Consider the following 22,772-nt stretch of genomic DNA (forward strand, 5'->3'; position numbering starts at 1 on the left):
GGGGAAATGAGCTGAGGGGCGAGAGGCAGCTAGGAGCGAGGAGAGAGTCACTGAGTGACCACACTGAGACTGTGATTGGCTGGAGGAACGGTGGACAGCGTTAAGAGCAGGAAGCTGATTGGGTGATAGGACACGTGGACAGCAGCATGGCAGCTGAGCCAGCTAATGGGTGCCTTCTTTCCTGTTAAATTCTGTTAGGTCTCGGTTTGGTTTCAGTTATGTCAGGCTGAGATTAAAGGTTTAAAAGGATGTGATTTCTACAATAAAGCAATCTCCTTCAGATACATAAGGGGGTCCACGTCACTTTGTTCCCACTGCTAAAACAAAGCTGCTCAATCTCATTCTATGATCCAAGCATAAATAAGCTAAACATACAGTGGGTACCTTTAGACACTGACATCTACCATCTGCAATAGTTACACTGCAGCTAAAATACAAAATTATCAAGTACCGACCTGTGGTGCTTCATACATCCATTCTTACGACAGACCTCATGTTGCCAAAGAAAATGATTTTATAATAAAGATCTGTGCCCTCAGTTAACAGTAAACCGTGAGTGACTGTGCAGTAGTCTTCTCTTCTGGTACTTAGCAGTAAACTGCTCCCATCTGTAACCTTTCAGCTGTGATCTCCTTTTTCAGCATCCTGAACAAAAACACACCAACAATGCCCCCCCCTCCCCCAAGATCATCTTTCCCTCTCCCAAGATTAATAAAAAAAGAAATTAAGTGAGTTTGACACCATCAAACACTTCTGTGTTCACTGAGCTCCGTTTGGTTGAAGAGCACAGCTTCTACTCTGGAGGGTAATAAGAAATGTACACATGAATGCCATTTTGTACAGTTGACATACTCTATGAGCTGGTTGACTCTAAACTTGATTTGGTCCAGTCTGCTGCTGCTGCATCTCTTAGGAAACATTAGTTATAGGTTTGTACTTCTTGAATCTGGTCCATTCACCAGTAGCATAGTTCATTTCAAAGACTGTGTCAACCAACATAGTGGTGCTGCCCGTGCCATCTGCCTTTGGTAAATCTTCTGTATGTTCACTAAGTTTAATTTGGATGATGTCACCTTGCTCTTGGCAAGGATTCTCTGTAGAAACAAGGAGAGAAACACATTATACATTTCAATAGTATATTGGTGTATACAACAGTATATTAGACAAGATAGGGGGTTCTTATGCTTTAAAAAAAAAACCCACAAAACACAAACAACAACTCTCAAACCCAAAGCTGAGCAAACCAGACAAATATTTTCCTCCCTCCATACTCCTGAGACCAAGTTTTAAAAATAACAAAATCAGACCCCAAAAGACGAAGCTCAAGGCTAACATAACTGGAAGAACAGTAAAAGAGGGAGTAAAGCCTACCAGTGTCATTTCTCTCTACCTCAAGAGTCAGAAGAGAAGATTATATTTAAATGGAGTTGGTAAACTTAAACTACCAGAGTTACTTTACTTGGGAGACATTTTGTAGTTAAATGCCTCCAGAATTTTTAGTTGTTAAGGGAGCCCAAAAAGTTTCACTGAAACTGCTTGTCCCAGACTCAGGTCCATGCCAGTAGAAGTTTCAAATGTTACACTTCAAGGTACTGGAATGATGCTCAAAAATATCAGTTGGCAGTTATTTATCCAACCTTCAGAAGGTGCTGGCATTATTACTAAAGGAATTCATATCAATATTTACTTTACTATATATGTATAATGTGAATCTATATCACACACACTTCCAAAATAATATTTTACCTTGCATTAGAAAAAGCTGTCTGTGTAGATATTAAAGTACAGCCTCCTAGTGCAATTTGAAGTACACTGAAAACACCATCATTAATGCAATGATGGGATCACCACAGTAACTCTGCTCTGGTCATTCTCACCAGTGTATTGTGTTACTCCAAATGCATGAGCCACACAGGCTGCAGGACTCTGGCGGTAAGAGCCCACAAATACCAAATTAGAAACCAGAGCTAGTGCAGATGATGGAGTTCACTTAAGGACTCTTAAGCCCCTTCTCATCTTACATTCAATAATCTTCTAGGTAAAACAGCTTTGGTCTATCAAGGCAAATACATAACAGGATCCAGCTATGAGACAGCTTATCTCCCTGTGATTCACAGCACCAGTTGTTATCTGAAGTCTCTGAGATAACAGTTGCCAGTTTCTAAAGCAAGGAATTAGCAAAGAGGTTCTGTACTACCCGACTGGTACATCAACTGGGCACAAAAGAATTTACATTCATTGGTGTTCTAGGCAGAGCAGCAGCACCCAACCACTTTGTTCACAGCTTACCATCTGCCTTGTTTCTCTTCAACCCTAAGCCCTGATTCTACAGCAGCTTTTCTGACAGACCAGTTGACTTAGAGGAAATGGACCCTAAAGACCCATTTCCAGATAGTCAGAACTATAATTCATCAAAGTATGTAGGGTCCAGTGTAAAGCAACACATACAGACAAAGCTAAAGCAATGCACACACATATGCACATTTAGGAATGCTGGGCTGTATTTGAGATTTGTGTATTCTGAAGCAAGCTAAATTAATATCAATACATGCCTCTGGATCCTGCCATGAATCCAAGTATAAGAGCCTTTTCTGGCCTTGTAACTTTGTTTGCAGTCTTGAACATTTCCTGTGCAGCATACATTTGCTCCCTCTGTAACAGACACAATAAATGTCAATTCAGTTGAGAAAAACTCTGCCAACAAGGAACACTTTAATACCCACAGATGAGCATAAAAGAACAAGGTGAAAGTTTGTGGGACCTAGAAAAATTTAACCAAAAAGGCATTCTAACCTCAAGGTTTCCCTTCTGCAATACTTTTACCTAACATGCACAGTAGTGATAATTGAACTCCTGACACTGAAAAAAACACCCCACCTTCAAATAGTTACAGAAATATGTCAGAGGCTGAATGTTTATCTTATCCATTTTGTGTCCTTCATGACATTAGGGAAAAAAGAAAATAATCCAATGCCTTCTCTACCATCCAACAAACCCAGGCTTACAATAATTTCAGAGGATTTCTTTTCCTTTAATAAATGTAGTAAGGTACTGAAAAGGAGGAGTCACCCAGCTTGCTAAAGATCAGATCTTGTAAGCCAGGCTTACAGATATGTTTAGCAAAGTCTTCTGATCAGCTACATCTTGAATTGGACTCCAAGCATGCACATAATACGTACCAAACCAGACATATATGCACCAGGTATAGGAAGATTCAAGATATATCCCCACTCTCAGGCTTTGAAAAATGTGTAATGGGGGGATGAGGTGGATCAGAAACAAAATCTTTTACCTTAAAATAATCTATTTATGTATATTCTCCTACTACAGCTATGTCAGGACAATTTTAAGCAATTTATATTATGTGCAATTGGCTGGGCAATTTCTGCTGGAAAAACACCTTTCTCCCAAAATTCTTTATAATGAGTAATACATTGTTTTACATAACAAACAGCATTAAGTAATGACATCTTACTGCAACATTAACACTGCACAACTAAAAATGTTGTGAGTAACATTAAGGCAGCATGCTAAACCACAAAGTATTTTTGTAATCTTTGGTTATAAAAAAAAAGCAGCCTCAACCACTCCATAATCCAAAGGCCAAGAAATGCCAACATTTAAACGAGATCCAATCCACATCAAAACCATCAGTCAAAAAGAATCTGTTTTTACTTACTGTGAGAGAGAGGCTTTTCTTCTGTGGTGGCTGTTGCTGAGTTTGGGGGGCCACTTGTGGTGCCTGTGCCGCAGGGGAGATGGCAGGAGGTGTGGTGGGTGTTAGGGGTGAGGTAGGTGTAGCTGCAGGGGGATTAGAGTTACTGTTGTACATGGGTGTTCTTTGTTTGAACTGTGCAGGAAGAGTTGTAGTAGCATTTGGAGCTGCAGGCTCTTCCGTCTGTCTGTTGGTCTGCAAGGCCTCTCGTGCAGAGCCAGCTGCAAAAACCAGTCAGGATAGTTAAAACATTATTACCCACAAATAGGGATTAGCATCACCAGCTGCCTTTAAAGAAAGCTAAAATTTCTGATGATTCCATTTTAGCACCACCATTCAATATGTCATCTAAAGTTAAAGGCTAATGCTCTTTCCACTCAATTATCTTTAGAAATCATTAGACAACAGAGTAACTAGCTGTTCCATATGGATACACTATATTTACTATCAAATTTGATGTTTAATCAATATCCGATTTATTAAACTGAAACGGCACTACTTACTTTTCAGTTTGTATAGTTCTAACACCTGTACTCTGTTCCTACCAGGATTGTTGCTGTACTATTGTATAGAGCAAGTCAAAAATTATTTCATCAGTTTTTACCTAATGTAGCAGCAGCTTTCAAAGGAAATGCCATTAAGATACGGAAAATACAAATATACTTCACAGATGCCAGAATTAAACACAGTTTTTACAAATCACTTGTTATTTAAACACTTAACTGCTAGAAGTTAAAACCCCACAAGGCTTAACTGTTTTTTCTCAAAGCTGATCCATTTATCTGCAATAAGGAAGTTATACTATTCCAAACCTGGCTGCAGTTGGAGGCAACTCATGAAATCACAGCAGCTTGACCACACAAGTTACCATCTGTCCAGCCAGTGGTAATTTCCCAGTGGACACTCTAGCTACATTCTTTTGCAGCTCTTAGACACAGGCACAGCTGCTCAAGCACCCTTCACAAACCTCATGAGCTTCAATCTGACCTGTTTACACTGTGTTCACAGAAGACTACAGGCAGATACAGATCAGAGCAACATTGGTGGCCTTTAGAGCAGATTTTAGGAAATGAGACATCTATGGTTCTCCACCTTGGCACAGACACAGCAATGGTTTTAGCAATACTGGTATTTTTCAGTAGATGTGGAACAACTGAGAGAATAAACATTTGCAGGATGAGTTATTCCTTATTCTTTTACAAGTTTCATTACTGGCTTTGTCTCTTGTCAAAATAACTGACTTTCATAAAGTAATGTCTTAATTACACAACCTCAGATTATATAAGGCAAATTCTGTGGGTCTTCTGTGTGCATCTTATATCACGCAAACAGTTTTATGTTCCTGGTCCCTAAGAAAAGCTAAATACTCCATACTCCTAAAGAAAAGAGTACAGAATAGAGAATTTTAAACTAGACTTTTCCTGCTGCTGAACATAATGCCAGCACTCTGGAAAATAGTACTACAGCTGCTGACACACTGCTGTGTTCTTGGCTGCATTCCCTCTGCAGATGCCAATTTTCTGCCAGAGAAAGATGTGGATAGACCTTCAGAGAGATTCTGAACTGTTTTGAGGCCAAATGAAATGACTGGGTCTTGCATCTATGCAGTTTTCCATATTGCCCAAAATGCCACACCTCACAAGTAAAAATAATATATTAAACTAAAATTTGGTACTATGTTAATAGACAGATCTGGTAATGAATCCCAGCCATCCACATCTGTTAGCATAAACAGATACATTCCTTTAAAGACTTCACACACAGTAGGGAAGGAAAAATAAAATCAAGTTGGTTAAAATAAAACTGTAGGAAAAAAGGACTTGTACAAACTATTTTTTACTATTGGCAATTTTCTAGACTAGAAAATAACAGCACTTTTCAAAATATGCAGTAGGTCGGCTATTATCTTTGTTATACAAAGGTAGAAGAAAAATGGATGGCTTAATCCCAAACTGTGTGAAAGGTAATATGCATTTGCCTCTAGAAATAAAACTGGCTTCTGAAAGCAACTGTTTTGTATGTGCTAGCATGTGTGTGCATGGAATATATACTTCAGACTTATATTGATTACTCTTTAGGGACAGCAAAAGCTGGATTTTCTATAACTGTGTAAGGAAAAAAAAAATCAGGAAATTTTTTTACTTGCTTCACTTACCTAGCAGTCACTCTAAATATTTAAAGCCAACAATTATTTTCTTTACTTAGGTTAAATGATATGTCTGGTTTCCCCAGACTCAAAGGCTTGAGTCTTGCAATGGATTTTCTATTGCTAAGGTAGAGTTTCATTCAAGCTGAGGGACAGAAGGTTTGTAAATAAAAGAGCAGCCAGACAGTAAAGCTGTAGAGAATTGCAGTTATCAGGTCCCAAGAGCAAAGAAGTGTCTGTTACCTGGCTGTGTTTCAGAGCTTGGGATATAGGAGGAAGACGGCACCACACTGGGGGTAGCAGGTAAGTAACTTGTAGAAGGTAGTGCAGGCTCATTGTTCAACGAGCCAAGTTTCTACAGAACAGAAAAGAAAATATTAAAGCCACACTGCAAGTATTCATGGGCTGTTTCTGCATTTTTAATACAGTTCAACATTAGTTTTACTAAGATATTCCTTTCAGGAACTTAAGTGCAAACTCCTCTGTTAGGAGTCCTACCTAACAACCTGTTCAACACTGACTTTCTACTTCAAACATAGAAATTTTGCAGATGGCACTCTATGAAGAATTGTACTCTAGGACTAAGTGATCTGCCAAAGGAAACATGCTCTTCACCACTAGCAAGCAGAACCATGTTCATCCATGGGCATAAGGCCTACTAGGCTACCACCCACGAGAACACAAAGGCCTCTGGCACACAGGCAAGCAGAAGGCAGCAGTAACAGCACAGGCAAAAACACCATTCCCACTGAAACGGGCAGTCAACACCAACATGACTGATGCCATCTAGGATGATCAGGCTACAGAAAAAGCCTCATTTTGTACTTAATTATACACGACACTGCATATACAGCATAAAAACAGCAGCATGGTTGATGATTTCACTGTGTGATCTAGCCTTTGAACATAAGGGGGTGAGAGAGGAAAGACGCTTTGGGGGGAGTAAGGCTAACAGACTAATCATTTAAGATAGCCCAGCTATAGAAAACATGGACATTCTGTAAAATATGGAACTTGCTAAAACAAAGATTCTCTTAGCACTCTGCACAAAGAGAAGCAATAACCTTCACTCCTGACCCTGGCCTACCACAATCTGCCTGTATGTTGGCCTTGGCTTGTCACACATGCCCGATAGACAGTTTCTCACTCAAAAGCAAGGGCAGGACATAACATTCTTGTAGAACCTTCATCCTGACTGAGGACACAAAGCTACACCATAGTTTCTAACATGCGGTATCTGAAATAGGAGGAAAAAGGCCTACACATGACAGGTTCTTCCTTTCCCTGAGTGAACAATTTCTGGCAACAGGTTTGCTTTTTCTTTGATGAAAATATAATGGAATTTTGAAAAAATTATGTAGAAATTTTTACATAAAGCTACACGTTTCAACAAGTGAGCATAATACCATTAGGCACTATTACAGTGTTTAAGTGGTTTAGAATAACATATGTCAAGAGTATTTTTCTTTTTTTCTTTTTTGTTTTCTTTTTTTTTTGATTGGTTGGTTTTGTTTGATTGATTTTGCTTGGTTTTACCTGTGTAGATACAAGGCCAGCAGCATAATCTGGGGTAGCATTTTCTACTACTGTTTCTTCTTTGGCTTGCTTTTCCACAACTTCTGTATCTATTGCATAAAGATACAAACAAGTGAGTCCAAACATTTTTTCATAAAAATTGAATATACTTTTCAAACAAAGATATAAAAATTCATTTCTCAAAGTATGCTAAAACATGTTTAAAGAGGTATATGCTGAAATAGACACAGTAATGTCCAAACACAGTTTTATAATGAACCCAATAATGAACTGAACAACAATGTACAGGATACAGTAACTAAGTAATCTGATACTAGAAAGCATGAAAGCCCAAGCAACATTTTAGTTGCAATTATGGTTTTGTTCTTAGGTGGTATTCTTTTTTTGTAACAAACACAAAAAATTGTTTTAGGAAAAATATGCTGCATAGTGTATATTCTTGATATGGTTAAGTAGGGCACTACCCTATCACTTGCCTTAAAAGCAGTGTATCAGATATTGTTCACTTGCCAAGATCTCTCAGTCAAAATTTTGGAAAGTGCTATAAATTTTTTCAACATTACTTTCACCTAATTCACATGGCCATACAGCCAGCAGAAGTGAGCAGATGAAAATAACTCAGAAAAATTCCAGTACTGAAGCCACTCACACACCTATGGGTTGTCCAAAGCACAGCTGATTAGCTCAATCCTTTCACATGATTGAGTTATATTACCTAGGCCAAGGCAATATGAGTAGGAGCACTGAAACAAATGAAAATCCTCCTTTAAAACCTATTTCAGTCAGGGGTTTATTTCATTCACAAGTATTGGTTGGTATCACATCCCCTAATTTTTTAAGTTTAGCTCAGGCTAAGCTTTAGCAAATTAAGAACAAAATGAGACTACAAATTTTGATCCTATTTGCAGGTGTACTGACAGCCTTTATAAGTAGAATGCTGTACAAACCTAGTGTCTTTCTTCTTCTCTTTGCTTCACGGCCAGCACCTACCATATCCAGCTCAGAGATATCTAGAAGCTAAAAAGAAAGACCACAGAGAAATTAATAATAGTTGTTAAATGCATGTAGTTTATCTCTAAATATCATCCTCAGGTTTTTCTTCCTTTATATATAGACTCAAAGCAGCAGCAGAAATTCACCTTAGGTGAGAGAAGAGACCTGAGCAGGCAAACAAGGAGTGCACCTACCTTTACTCCTCTTTCTTTGCGCAAAGGTGTCCTTGAAGGAGGAATAGGAGTTCTGTTTCCAGAAGGACTAAAAACACTGGGAGCTGAAGTACTCCTGAATGGAGCTTGTTTTGGTATTCCTTTGAGTGGTGCTTAAGGAAGAGCAAAGAAAGCAACAACTGAAATATGTGGTTATGAAAAATGCTTAAATGAGTTCTTCAGTTCTTCCCCTTCTTAATGCACACATTACCTGCCCTTTAAATGAAAATGTCTATGATAAACATTAATGTCATAATGTGGAATTAGCTATAACACTACATGTCCCTCAAAGGTCAGATTAGGTTTTACTTTTCAAAAAAGGAATAAGGGCCAATCTCTGCCCAATGTTTGCAACCCCATTCTACATGAAGTAATCAAACAGGTGCACTGCTAACAAAGTCTACTTTTCCTATACACACAGATGCTTTCCTTGTAAAAAATAAACACTGAACATGTAAAACAGTACAGGACATAAATCTTTTGAATCCAATTATTGCTAAATTGCTCTTTGATTTTCACAATCAAATTACTTGATAAAACTGTATTTAACCAAAAATCTTAGCCAAGCTTCTGCAGGGCTAAGGGCTTGTGCAAAGTTAAGTTACTGCCTCACAAAGGGGTGTGAAATTCTAGAGCTGCTGTTTGCACAAGGAGAAGGACCAGTCTGGGTCTATAGTGCAAACAGAACACCTGCTGTCTCAATACTCAGTAGCATCAGCTACACGTGTAAGCATCTGTTTCCTCCCAAGTCTAGGATGCTGCCTCTCTACTTCACACTTAATGCTAGCACTAAACACAGCAATCTTTTAACTGTTAAAAGATATGGGATACATATACAGATCTATCAGGCCTTTGAGCTTCCTGACAATCTCATTATGCCCTGTAAGTTGAAGATAAACAGAGAACTTCAGTTTGAGCTGAGAGACTCTGTATCCCTCTAAATTGTACTGAAAATGTTTTCACCATAGGACAATGCTCTTGACCCATGTGAGTACTTTTCAGCAGAGCAAACCTCAGCAGGTCCTCAACTCCTTTTCTAGAGGCCAACTGGCTCTAAAGGCCTGGTTCTAAGGACTGGCTTTAGTAATTCAACAGCAACACAGAATGCCAAGAACAGTCCTTTTCTATAATGGAAAATTTTTAGTTCAAATTACAACTAGACCTTTTGCATTTTCTGCATGAACGCAGCCCTCCAATCCACATCTTAAATAGCATTGACAAAAAGTACTTAATAGTACTTCATAGTACTTCATAGTACTTCCAGGCACTACACCAAGAAATCACTCAAAGGTTCACACCTCAGCATCACTGGTGGACAGGAATGTTACACCTGTGAGGTGACTTAAGAGCATGAAACTAATTTCAAACCCTCTTCTCACACCTTATTTGAAAAATTCAAGCAGTTCAGGAACATCAGCAAACACCTGAAATGCATTAATACAAAGTTGAAGGATCATTCTACAGGTTTGCCACCTGGAATTCACTGCTCAGCCTTGGCTGCAGAGAACACTGTCCCCTCTTCTTTCTTCAGATAGAATTATACAAATACAAGATAGCTTCATTCTACTTCACAGCATTTCAAAGAGCACAGCAGACTACTGTGATCCACTCTGCTCCCTTTTGGAGCAACATGGCTTAGTCAGGAGTTATTCCTGGAGTGATGCAAATTAAATTCCTATCAGTCTATAGGCATGATCTAGCTGCATACGCTTTAGAAGCATGGCAGATATACTTGCCATTTGAAAAACCCCACACACTGTTGTTCTTTCTGACAAGACATGTCAGAAATATTTAAGTATCAGGAGAGAGTGAGGCAGAAAGGGAGAAATCCTTTGCCTCAAAAAAAAATTAGGGTTTTGTAAAAAACAGATGGTAATTTTATTCTTCATCAAAGCTACTTTATCAGGTTTTCCTTCTGAGAACTGATGAAAGTGAGCCATACTTGTTGTATCTATCTTCTTGACCAGTCCCCTGCCTTTGGCATGGAAAGGCACTCCTGCAGTCTTCTTGAGCTGCTGCGCAGTTTCTGTTGCTAAAAGAAAAAATGGCTTTAGTTATTACAGAACCTGTGCTGAAAATACATAATACAATGCTTCTTACATAAAATGTTATTAACTAATACATAAAGAGATAGGAATACCAACAAAGAAGGAATTGTATTTTAATTAAAACTCAGGTCATTTACGTGAAGTAAACACAATATTTAGAGAAAATGCGAAATCAGTATGACTGCGCAATGGACAAGGTGGCCTCAGCTAAAAGAAATTACCAGAAAAGGCAATTTACCCAGTAGAAATTTAAATAATTTTTAAAAGTTATATGACACATTATGAAAAGTTACAAGTTTTGCATTTAACCAGACCAACTCAAGTTACATGCAAGAAAGCAGCAAGCTGCTGCAACAGAACAGCAGCTGCAGTAAACTATTTTAAGATCACTTAGTTCAACAAGCTACCAATACATATGTGTACACATATGTTGCCTTTTGTTAAGAGAAAACCCTCTTGGTTTTTACACCCTATACAGCCACACTGAGTGAAAGAAAGCATTAATTAGCAGCCCTTGTTCTCTGCTCCAAAAGCACATGGCAAAATAAAACTGCCCTCATTTTACTTTTGCTTCAGGAGCTTTAACCAAAGGTGTCCCCAGTCAGACTGCTACATATACCAGGAGAGGACCTATCTGTGCTTTATGAAGCCACAGCTCTTTGTATGCCTTGAAATGTGAACAGCATTTAAAGCAATATTAGCATTTTCATGCAATCCTGGCTGGAATGACTTGCACCTGCTCTTCCACACATCAGTCCATCCTCATCCAGGAAAGCTCTTGTAATAGAACATTTTAATGAGTATCACAATTCTGGAGAATAAGACTGAATATACTGAATATTAATTGGCCTTTCACCATTTAATTTTACACAATCTTAATACTACTTACACTTCTGCAAGAGTTCAGCTCTGAGAGTGGCACTTTTAGGTTTCCTTTTCAGCTGGAAATGTTTCACTGGGGGAGTAAGTGGCCCAGCTAGTGTTGTCAAGGCATTTTTGTTTAAGTATTGGCATTCCAACGGCAACATAGCTGAAGTTTCACATTCACTTACTGCATAAAGAGTTAACACAGTACACAGGGGTATTAGCACCTCTTTGACAGCTAATGAAAAAACATTTTATAACTAGACTCTGCAGGTGGTTTTAAATTTTAGATTACTTGTATAAACACCAAGAGTAATTTTGTTCCAATTATTACACAATATATAATCAGTTATTAATATGTTTGTTTTTCCCATTAGCTTAATAAAAGCTTCCATTTCAATTATACCTAGTAAAATTATTGGTATCTTAAATGTACTGGCTGCTATTGTCAAAAAAAGATAAAAAATATTGAATTCTCAGATTCCTTAAAAATTACACATGAAAACCAAACTACTGAATGAGAATCCAAATCAAGTGTGGATAGACAAATGATCATTTGTTTATAGACAGAAAAAGTGTTTCCACCTCCAAGTCATTTAATTATTGTTCTGCTGCAATCACCAGCCCTGAGATTGTGTCTGTCCATGGATGCTCAAGGGATTTTTCTAGACAATGTGCCAAATTAAACCCACTGGAGTAGGAGTAGTTTTGCAGCCATCAGTAGTTTTGCTGCTGTTTGAAGCAGCAACTGTGCAGGTGCCTGACCCCATATTTTCAGCTGCTTGGCCATCAGCAGCACAACTCTTCCCGAGATCAGCCTCCCTCCAGCACCGATCACCAATCCAGACACTTCCAGCAGGGGCAGCCACTGCCCAGGACAGTGGTGGTGCTTCCACACAAGACAGAGACTTGCTGTTGCCTTGGGTACCACAAATGGGAGACAGAGCAACATAGAAAAAGCCTTTACTGACTAAGCTGCAGCACAGCCGGTGCTAATGAATCCACACAAACTTTTGTGCTGCCCTTCACAGTGCGGGCAATAACTGACATAAAATTTTGATGATACGTGAAAAGATAATTTAAGAAGCTACCATTCCTCAAACACCACAGTTCCCAGTGCAGTAACATTCCAGGTCATGAACTGTGGTAGTCCAGAGACAAGACAGTGCTTGTTCTCTCGTATCTCTAAGACAGCAAGGCTGCCTGTGAAATGACAGGTTATTCCTAAAAAAAGGCACCACATTCCTGCAATTTTCACCAACAGTAAAAGCTTACCTTTCTCTCTAAGCTCTCCTAAAATATCTTGAACATTGGGATTCTGTTCTTCAAGATCAAGGTTAAGGGAGCCAGTATCTGGAAAGGATTTTAAAATATCAGCTACCATTAAGACCCAGGGGTCTGAATCCAAGGTAGCGAGCTGGATAATTTCAGTCAGTGCCCCTTTCATCTAACAAAAAAAGAAAAAGAAAATCAACCAATTGGAAACAGTTTTAAACAGGTTATAGTTGGATTTATTTTAAAAAGATACAAACATGCACAATGTTTTACTACAGGGGGAGGGAAGAGGGAGACTGTTTCCACACAGTTATACATTAACTCTAGAGCCAAGCAAAGAATGAACCAAGGTGATTTTTTAAAACTGCTTTCAGCCAATCTAAACCAAGTTTGTTTTGAGCTTTTGGCAGCTCAAAGCTTTGTTTAGCACTGGGCATTTTGAAAAGCAGCAGCCAAATTTTTACATTACTGTCTCCTTCTGTTTTACATTCATACTCCCTGTGGACCCACACCTTCTATTCAATGATGGGAATATGCAAACACAACACAAGTTATTTAGAACAGGCATCTAAATGAAGATGTGTCCCTTGCCAGCCTACAGCATAATTACACAGATTGTATCTGCATCATAATTGTCTTCAAAATATTACTTAAGCTGAGGCCAAAATAACCTAATCAATATTGTACTGTTTGACAAAAAATTTTGTATTATAGAAGTACACACAGACCTCTTAACATGCCACGAGCAACAAGATTTTCCATCTACCCAAAGTTTCTACAGTCAAAGTTATTTTTATATTTTGAAAAAAGCAAAAAAATGAAGTAAATTTTAAGTTTCATTGTAACAGTATTTTTTTTAATTACTGACCAACATATCTGTTGGCACTATGACATGAAAATCAAGGTGACTACAGTCAGGGGTTTACTTCATTCACAAGGAAGTATAAACCCCCAAAGACTGAACTTTCTTTTTTTTTCTAAGTAAATTTTCATGTAAGCATGCCAGCACTAGCTTTAGTCAACTAAGATGTTTGAGATATTCTGTGTGTCTAACAAGCCACAAAACACAACAGTAAAATTACATAAAGTAGTTTACCACTCTATCTGCATTGTATTAACACTGAAGAATGTACAAGCAAGTATAAGGAAATACATGAATTTTGATTTTTCACCACCCATTGTGGCATATAGAGCTTAGTTACAGTCATCACGTTTCTGAACACAGGAAGACAAGCAAGAGATTTATCTTAACCTTCATGCTGTTTCTTCCCTATATTTAAAGCACTCTTATATAAAAAGCTTTAAAAAAATAAACTTACTCTATACATACAACTCTAAATAGAAGAAATAAAAGTTAAATTTCTGCTCCCCATTCCTCTCCCATCCACTTCTAAAGCTCAGAGGCAAACAAACATTGACATTTCTCAAGTCCTTTCATCTGCACAATGTTATTGCCCTCTCACTTTGGAAGGGTTTACAAGTCCACTCCAGAGCCAGTTTGTCCTTAACCCCCTGCATATTTTAGGGCTCACACACTATGCGCTTGTGAAATAAACTGCATCAGTCCATCTGACCCAAAATGAGCACCTCTGTAGCTTTAAGCTCCATCAGCTCCTCAGAGTGACTGACTGCAGTCACACAAACACCAGAACCACAAAGAGGGGAGCAGGAAGAAGACACTGCATGGGCCAGTTCCCATCTTAGCAGTGCCATTGCTTTGCTATGGATTAAACTGAGCACATAACCAGGAGCATACACTCTTTCATGTGCTGTCAAATTTAACCAACCTTATCCAGTGGAAAGAATGAACTTCGGAGGTTCTAGTCTTTGCAGGTTTTCCATTGCTCACTTATTCCTCAGCAAACATAACCCCACCAGAACCTCCACACACTCATCCACCTCTGTATTCTAACCCTAAACTCCTTAACAAAAGTCACTTCTACAGTGGATGAGAATGACTGTGAACACTACCAAAGCAAAGTCTTTTGTTCTTTTATCTATCCTAAAGGAATCAAGGTACTGATTTACACAAAACACCTGGAAACCTAAAACATCCCAGAAGAGCTGATGAATTCATTGCTTTTACAAGCTTTTCTGTGGACACCACTAATGCAGGTAAGTGTACAGAATGTAACTTCCTTCATCAAAGCAAGGTCAGGCAATAGCTAGAGGAAAAATGTCTCTTGCATCCTCACAATTTACCCTTCATATCTGCTGCACAAAACTCCTATTTATACCAAAAATTCAGAGCTTCATGCCTATACTATGAAAGCTCCTGTAAAACTCTGGTCTGGGCATGTTGCATCCCCTCTGCTCTCAGGGTTAAAGTTCAGGTAGCCTATATATGCCAAAAACCCGCTGCTTAACAAGCTTTTGGTTCCTTCAAGAAAGGAGCCCAGAAACAATTTGTTTGCCTAGCACGGGGCAAATAACATTATCACAAGGCGTCATGACAGAAAGAACATGGTGAAATAACAGTCACTATCACACACAGGGAAGCAAAGCACACTAACAAGTACTGTGAACTAAGCAGAGACCTTGCCTGAATATGGCTTTGCATTTAACAAGCCTGGATTCGAGTTTTGCCTTGGCAATTTAAATACATGTTCCCACCTCACTGTTCAACTGGCAGCTGCAAAGAAACATTTCATTTATGGTTTGAGAATGCATGTAATGCAACTCATAATGGAATCCTACATGCAGTTTTCCTGTTACTTTACAGGGCACAGCCATAATCCCCAATTCTTAATTGTCTATGATTGCAACACTGTGTCATTAAGACTCCCAACAGCTCCAACCAGCATCTGGTTAAGCATGAATGTCAAGATCTGATGTAACAAGTTCCAGGGTCTTTCTCATCTAAAACTTAAGGATCTTAAGTATTTTTATCAGCTTGCTAGCACACAAGAAAAAGCATAGGCCATGACCAGAAACATCTAGCAAGCAGGGATCAGGCAGGATGGGAAGTGTCTGGGAACAGAGGCAGATTAATAATGGCTGTTCAGGAAGGACAAACAGGACTGTGGGAAGGTATTTAAAAGGAAGTGTTACAAGTAACACACAATGTGACAGCTCCAAGATGACTACTTGCAAATATTTCAAATATGTATTTGCTTTGTATTCTGCCTAAATTAGCGTGTATGACAATACTTTTAGACAACTGTATCAACAGTTGGCTAATAAACCAAATGAAGCTTTAATCTTTCTGAGGCTATACGAAGAAACAGTATTTAATAGGGAGCTGCATTATCATTATAGAATATTTTCATTAAAGTAAAAGCATTGTACTGAAAACACAGTATTAATATTTACACAATACAAACCCAGAATAGGTCAATATCACTATTGGATGTGGTTTGCATTTTAATAATGAAAAAGAGCTGAAGTGGCCAAGAGAACTATTGGATTAAAATATCCCATTTTACATGACAGAACAATTATGAACTCTAAGTGCAGGCCAGAAAGGTGCACATCAGCCTGTGTGCTCTCAATACAGAGGCAAATGGAAGTGTCATGTCCCCTCTTACTCCTTTGCACCCATGCTCCACAATTCCCACCTCCCTGCAGAGATGGCTCCTGGTGCACATAAGCCAGTACAAGGAAACAGTTTTGATTTCTACTGTAATAAACAGGCAGGTCCCTGCTGGGATAGGAATCTCCCTCTCAGGATAATTCAGAGAGCACAGAAGCACAGTCCATGTTCCAGACTTGGTTGTAACATCACAGTCTAACCCTGAACAAATAAATTAAACACACTGGCGTAAAAAGAAAGCTTGCACTTGCCACTGTGAATCAGGTTAACAAGAACATAATATGCAAAATAAACAGAAATAACAGTTCTGCCAAATTCACAACTGAAACTCTGGTCAGCACTACACTGAGCTTTAGGCATCATTTCAAATAAGCACAATTCTCGAGAAAAAAATTAGCAGCTGAAAAGCCATAAGACTCAAGAGTTTGCAAGTTCTTCCCAGAGAATTAGACTGGGAAAGGAATTTTTGATAACTGTCTACAAGACACAGTTTAAAATGAAAATGAAAGCCAATTATTCTTATTAATCAGCAGGAACAAACATGCAGTAATGAGGTTCACAGCATGATAAAAAAATCATTTTATTACCTGTCCCACAAGAGTATTATGAGAATTAAGTCACTTATGTCTATATAGTATTCAAAGTGTTGAATGAAAACATTATGAAAATTGAAAGATATTACATATGAGGCTAAAATCACTTAAGTGAAGGACTGAGCTTTTAAGAGGGCTCACTGAAGATTCACTTGTCTAGACTGAAGCTTTCACAGAGATTTAGAAAGGACCAGGAGCAATTAAATCCCTTCTAAAGCAAATATTACCAGTTTCCTTGATTCCCACATTGCTTTTTACTCAAATGTCTGCTCCCAAATGGCTTCTGTGTTATTCTAAGCTTTCATGAAAATGCTACTATATAGAAAACAGAAAAAAAAACATTTTGAAGAGAAAATAACTCAGTTGAATCTGTTATCTAGAGAGGGGAATATCTTTTAACGTGTAACATACCCTGTAGCTGCTATTGAGATTCCCAAAGCTGTACAAAGCTGATGCAATACATTTTCCAATACAATTAAGCTTCCAAATGCCAGCTCGGTGCTTCTCGCACACGATCGATACAGACTGGCACATGGCATGGAAAAGACATATGACTTTCCAAAGAGAATAATTCACCACTCTCATAGTTAAGTTTAATCATTTTCAAACATGGGGGTGATTTCCAAGTGAGAAATTCACTTCCAGGCAGCTACAGCTTCCCTGTCCTGGCAGGAAGGCACCGCTTCCAGCGCTCCCCAGCACACAAGCAAGGCTGCTGCAGAGATGTGCACAGCACAGCCATTCTGGACACAGACATATTTATCTATTTTCTGGATATTGTGTGTAAGGTATTCCATGCCAATTCAAACACTGAAACTTTTAATACTTATTTAGGTGGCAAATCTGCACAAACAAAACTGTTTTAGCAAACAAACCACAAATGATGAGCATCTGATCAGACAACAGCCCTTTCTGTCAGCAGTTTGGTTACATCAGCTATTTTTGCCATCTATAGAAGGAAGCCTGTAATAATAATAGTAGGCCTACCAGCAATGTTAAGGGTTTCTGCCTCAGGGGTTTTTCTATTTTTAACCTTTTTTCTAAGGCCCTTCTCCCAGTTAAAAGAAAAAAATCACATGCTCCAGAAACAATTAAAGATGCTAAAGGTAGATCCCAATCAAGAGATCTCAATCATCAGTTTACAATAAAAGGTTAAGCTTATGATTGAATTCATGAACTCTACCAAACTGGAAAATCCCACAGTATTTTGTTACAGCAGTAACAAGAGCTTTACATTTGGAACACAACTGATCACTTTGAGTACACAGTAAAAGGCACACTGACTGGCTGTTCTCTACATACACTTTATTTCCACAGCTAACACAAACACAGATCCAGGAAAGCTGCTGGCAGCTCTTCCTCAGGTTTGGTTTAAAATGTTCACCAGTGAACACACTTGAAGCATTTCAACAAATTATCTCAGTTTGTTTGAATGCCGCTCCCTCGAAGAGTTGCCATGAGTGCCATTTATGAAGGTCCTCAAGCTCTTTGAAGCTCTTTTCAATCTAAAAACACCACCGATTTTTCTAAACACTGCAATACTAATTTCTTCCAGGCTACTTAGATTTTCACACTAAGGTCACAAGAATTTTGCAAACTCACAAGTTCACATGAGCTCCCATCCGCCTTTCTGGCCTAGATTGTTTTGTTTGTCCAGAACATGACCCCATTTATCACACACAAGGATGACAGCTTGTTCACTGGACAGGCACTAAACACAGATATCATGTTTTAAAAATCAGCATAAACACACTGAACAAGAATTTTTTTTTTAAATGATACCAGTGTAACACAGTGAAGAATCATACAGACGCATATGGCAAGACAAACATTAAATGGCATATTTACATACCCTAAATTATTTCTTAAAGGTGATCCTTGACCATTTTCAGCCTAGAAGTGCACAAAAGCTGAACATACAACAATCCAAGTTACATACCACACCCTGCCTGGTATATATGTATATTAGGCTTAAGAAGCAGTTGTCTTAGCCAAGAAAGACTGGTGAAAGCACAGCTGAGGATACTCTACACAGGAAGGTAAAAACTAACTCCATATCACTTCCATGATTGTTATCAGGAAATACTACTTTACATGATGGAAGCAGGAGAGGAATTCCTACAGTCTGACTGAAGAAACCTAATGTTTCCTGACATTCTCCAGCTATTGCCCCGAACATCTGTAGCTGCCTACCAATAAGAATAAGCCAGGTGCAGATGAGGCATGGTCCAGGGCCAAGTGAAAAAGTCTGCAGAGCCAGCTCAGACTCGAGCCAGCCAGTTTATTAGCTGGGGCAGGACAACAGAGGAAAGCACCCGCTGTTCCCAGAAAGGCAAAGAGAGGCAAACAAAAAGCAAGCCAATTTTCCCCAATCAAGACCTGACTGCAAGAGGGTGGGGAAAAGCACTGCTCAGTGCAGACCCCAGATCTTCCACGGCCGAAGTTTCAGCACTTGCTGCTGTCCTCCCTAAAGCCGAGATGCTCGACTTGTGACACCTACACAGCTGCCAGTACTAAGGAAGGAGTGGAGGAAGCTGAACACTCACACGACCGCTCCTAAACGATCCTGCCTCTCCCCTAGCCGGCACACAACCACTGCCTCAGAAAAACCCTCTTCCCTAAAAGACACCCAAACACAGCCCTACAATGAGTCCCTGTGGGCCACACAATGGGTTTCACGTCCGAACTGCTTTCAAAAGGCCAGTGCCAAGCAGGGAATCCCCGAAGAGCAGGAAGAGGAGGAGCAGCAGCAAAGCTCCCACTCCACTCGCTCCCTTATCGCGGGGAATCTCGGCGCTTTTGCTCACACCGAGGACCGAGTCGGGAGACCTTCTTCACTTATTCCTGCCCGTCCAAGAAAGACTGCGAGGGAGAGGCGGGGAAGGCTGTGGGGACCAGCCCCACCACACGCCCCTGCCCTGAGGGGCTGCAGCCGCTCGGCTTCGCCCCGCGGGCGGCCCGGGGTCCCCCCTCTCCGCAGCCCCAGTGTGGAAAAAAAAAAGGGCGGGCGGGGGAGGTGGTGCTGGCACTGCCCCCCTTTCTCCCCTCACGCCATCTCCGACCTCTGCCCCTCGCACACACGCGCCCCGCTTCGCTGCGACTCCCACCCGGCTCTCACCTCATCCACCGCCCGGCGGGGCAGGTGCAGCATCCCCAGGAGCAGCTTGAGCTTGACGGCCGAGGAAAGGCCGTGAAAACAGAGTCGGATGTTGTCGATGACCGAGGCCGTGAGCAGCGAGGCGATGCTCGGCGGCGCCCACAGCTCGTCCGTGGAGCCCAGTTTGTTGTGCAGCCACAGGCCGGTGTCGCTCTCCCGCATCGACGCCATCTTGGGAGCGGGGCGAAAAAAGAGGGGATTCTCGACGGGCATTTTATGAAGGCACCTAAAGGGAGGAAGGGAGGGGGTGAGGACCCCTGCGGGTCGCTGTCTTGTTCGTAAGCCAAAATGGCGGCGCCCAATGAGATTGCGCTTGGGAAGGCGGAGGCTATGCCGTAACCTAAAATGGCGGCGCCCAGGAGGGGAAATGCAATAAGGCGCTTCTCATCTCGCTGCCAAGTGCAAAATGGCGCCCGCCACAGATTTTCGTCCGTACTCCAAGATGGCGCCGCTTCATTGTAGAGAATCTCCTCTGTCAGCCCCAACTCATTGTCCCTCACAGTCCGCCCTGACTCCTCCTGTGCAGAAATGGGAGGAGAGCCGGGAGCGGGCCGCCGAGCCGCGGCGGGGCTGGAGGCAGGGCTTCCTGCCCGAGGTGGGCTGGCCCCGGCGCCTCCCGGCGCGGCGCTTTCCGGAGCACCACGTCTGCTTCCCTCACAGCCCCAAGCCCCCTCGGGCGGGCCGCCCGCTCCCTCCGCGCCCTGCCCGCATTCCCTGGCGCTAATGCCCCCTTAAAACGCATTAAGCCAGGGCAGCGGCTCCTTCGAGAGCTACCAGCCGTGCCCGCCCAGAGCAGCTCGGCGAGGCGGAGAGCCCCGGCCGCGGGGCTGCCTCTGCCGGAGGCGGGGTGTCTCCGCCATGGCTGCGCCCGGCGGTTGGCGCGCTGGGCGCCTCAGCCATGGCGGGGGTGACCTCGGGGGCCGTGGCACAGCGTGTAGGCGCGCAGAAACCCGCAGCGCAAACATTCGTGTTCCCTAGCGATTCGGCTCGTTGGTATTTAAATGTGAAACAGTGAATCAGTTGCGTAAATCCCGGAAGATTCAAGGGGCTTTCAAGCGCAGCATAAACGGTTCATTTTAGCGCGTCTCTGGTGGAGATTGAAGTATGGGAGTTGTAGGAGTGCAGAGCAGATTCTGCTGATCTCTTTCTCCTACGTTTTTGAATGAAAACGTTTTCTTTACAACATTCCGCCTTTCAAAGACGTTGTTTGCAACCTGATTTTTCTGGGAGAGCAGAACAGTTGTGGCCGAGGTGCTCTGTATTTCCTCAATATAGAATCACAGAATCCTGCAGGCTGGAAAAGATCTCGAAGATCACCGAGTCCAAACATCAACCCAGCACTGTCTAGGCCACCACTAAACCGTGTCACCAAATGCCACATCTCCACGTCTTATGAACACTTTCTGGAATGACAATTCCACTGCTTCCCTGGGCAGCCTATTGCAATGCTTAACTACCCCTTAAGTGAAAATGTTTTTCTTACTATTAAGTCCAAATATGGCCTCATGGAGTCTTTTATTTTGTTCATGTTACTGATATCCAAAATGCTGAGTGTCTGCAGCATGCTATGACTTCTGTCAGTGTGGAAGTATTTTGAGGCAAAGAGTTTCTGTGTGAATAAATTATTATATTAGTACATTGTGAATTTTTTTCCATACCTTATCATGCATTTTTTTGGTACCACCAATTTATACTCAAATCTGATTTAAGACAGACCTTTTGTGTGCAATGAGCTGATATTTTAGAACAGCAAAATCAAAGTTGAGGCAGTTTGTGTAGCACATAAATATTCAGAATATCTATCTCCGTATGTGTGTTCAGTATGTAGCTGGAGGGGGGTGAGGGGGATTACTAAGGAATTACTTATCCACAAGTAACTATTTATCTGTTAGTTTGTACAGAAAAAAAAATTGTAACTAAGACACTGAGGTAAATTTTTAAATTGGAAATAGAATAGGAAATTAAGTAAAGAAAAAGGTTTAAAAATAGCTGTGAAGGAATTGCATTAGTTTAGTCATATAATCAACATGTAATTATCACTAGTAACCTTTGCCCTCCATTAATTATATCCAGTTAAAGGTAGGCACCAGTATTGGTAAGTCTTTGGTACATGCTTATCTCTCCGGTAAAAATTCATGAGATAATGTAAAAAAATCTAATTAAGCAAGGAAAACTAGTGATGTTCTCATGTTCTGATTGTGCAGAAAAGTAACCAACTCCTTTAAAGCTGTGTTGGGGGAGGTAAATCAGAACATGTTTGTACAGCTGGTTGTCTTCAAGCAGTAGCTGTAGCAGAGTTAACCTGGTTCTGTGAGATGGCACAAACTCCTCCACCAGCTCAGGTGGCTGGCCTGGCTGTCCTTTGAAAGGATAGCTCTGTTTCCCTAAAGTTTCTGTGGGATTTGGTGCTGCCTTTCTCAGGAGAGCCAAACTGCAGGCTGATGGAAGCTAAGGGAGGTTATTACGCACACTGTGTTCCCGTGCTTTCCTTGAGGTATCTATTTTTGAATACTGTCAGTGTTAAGGCACTGAGCTGCATGGCCACGTAGTCTGAGCTGCTGTGATCACTTCTGTGCAGTTATCTGAAGTGTGGCTTGAGAAAGGAGCCTATTCTGTGATGTGTATCTGGCACATAAGGATTTGCATAGTCAGTTTGGCTCCAGCCCTACCACCTGCAGGTTTGTCCCACTGGCTCTTAACT

At 40.8% G+C, this 22,772-nt stretch overlaps 1 protein-coding gene across 1 annotated transcript; it reads right to left on the minus strand.

Annotated features, from left to right (window-relative positions):
- Positions 1–743: 743 nt before the first annotated feature.
- On the minus strand, positions 744–20,284 carry NELFA (negative elongation factor complex member A; the record flags this gene model as incomplete). Its single annotated transcript, XM_084204730.1, has 11 exons — positions 744–1,094; positions 2,553–2,652; positions 3,680–3,936; positions 6,105–6,216; positions 7,398–7,486; positions 8,345–8,414; positions 8,585–8,715; positions 10,545–10,634; positions 11,540–11,701; positions 12,790–12,961; positions 20,033–20,284. 11 exons carry the CDS (start codon positions 20,282–20,284, stop codon positions 910–912), a joined length of 1,620 nt encoding a protein of 539 aa, XP_084060856.1. The 3' UTR covers positions 744–909.
- Between the last annotated feature and the right edge of the window lie 2,488 nt (positions 20,285–22,772).

The sequence above is a fragment of the Fringilla coelebs genome (assembly GCF_963513975.1).
Source record: "Fringilla coelebs genome assembly, chromosome: 4".
Taxonomy (NCBI): domain Eukaryota; kingdom Metazoa; phylum Chordata; class Aves; order Passeriformes; family Fringillidae; genus Fringilla; species Fringilla coelebs.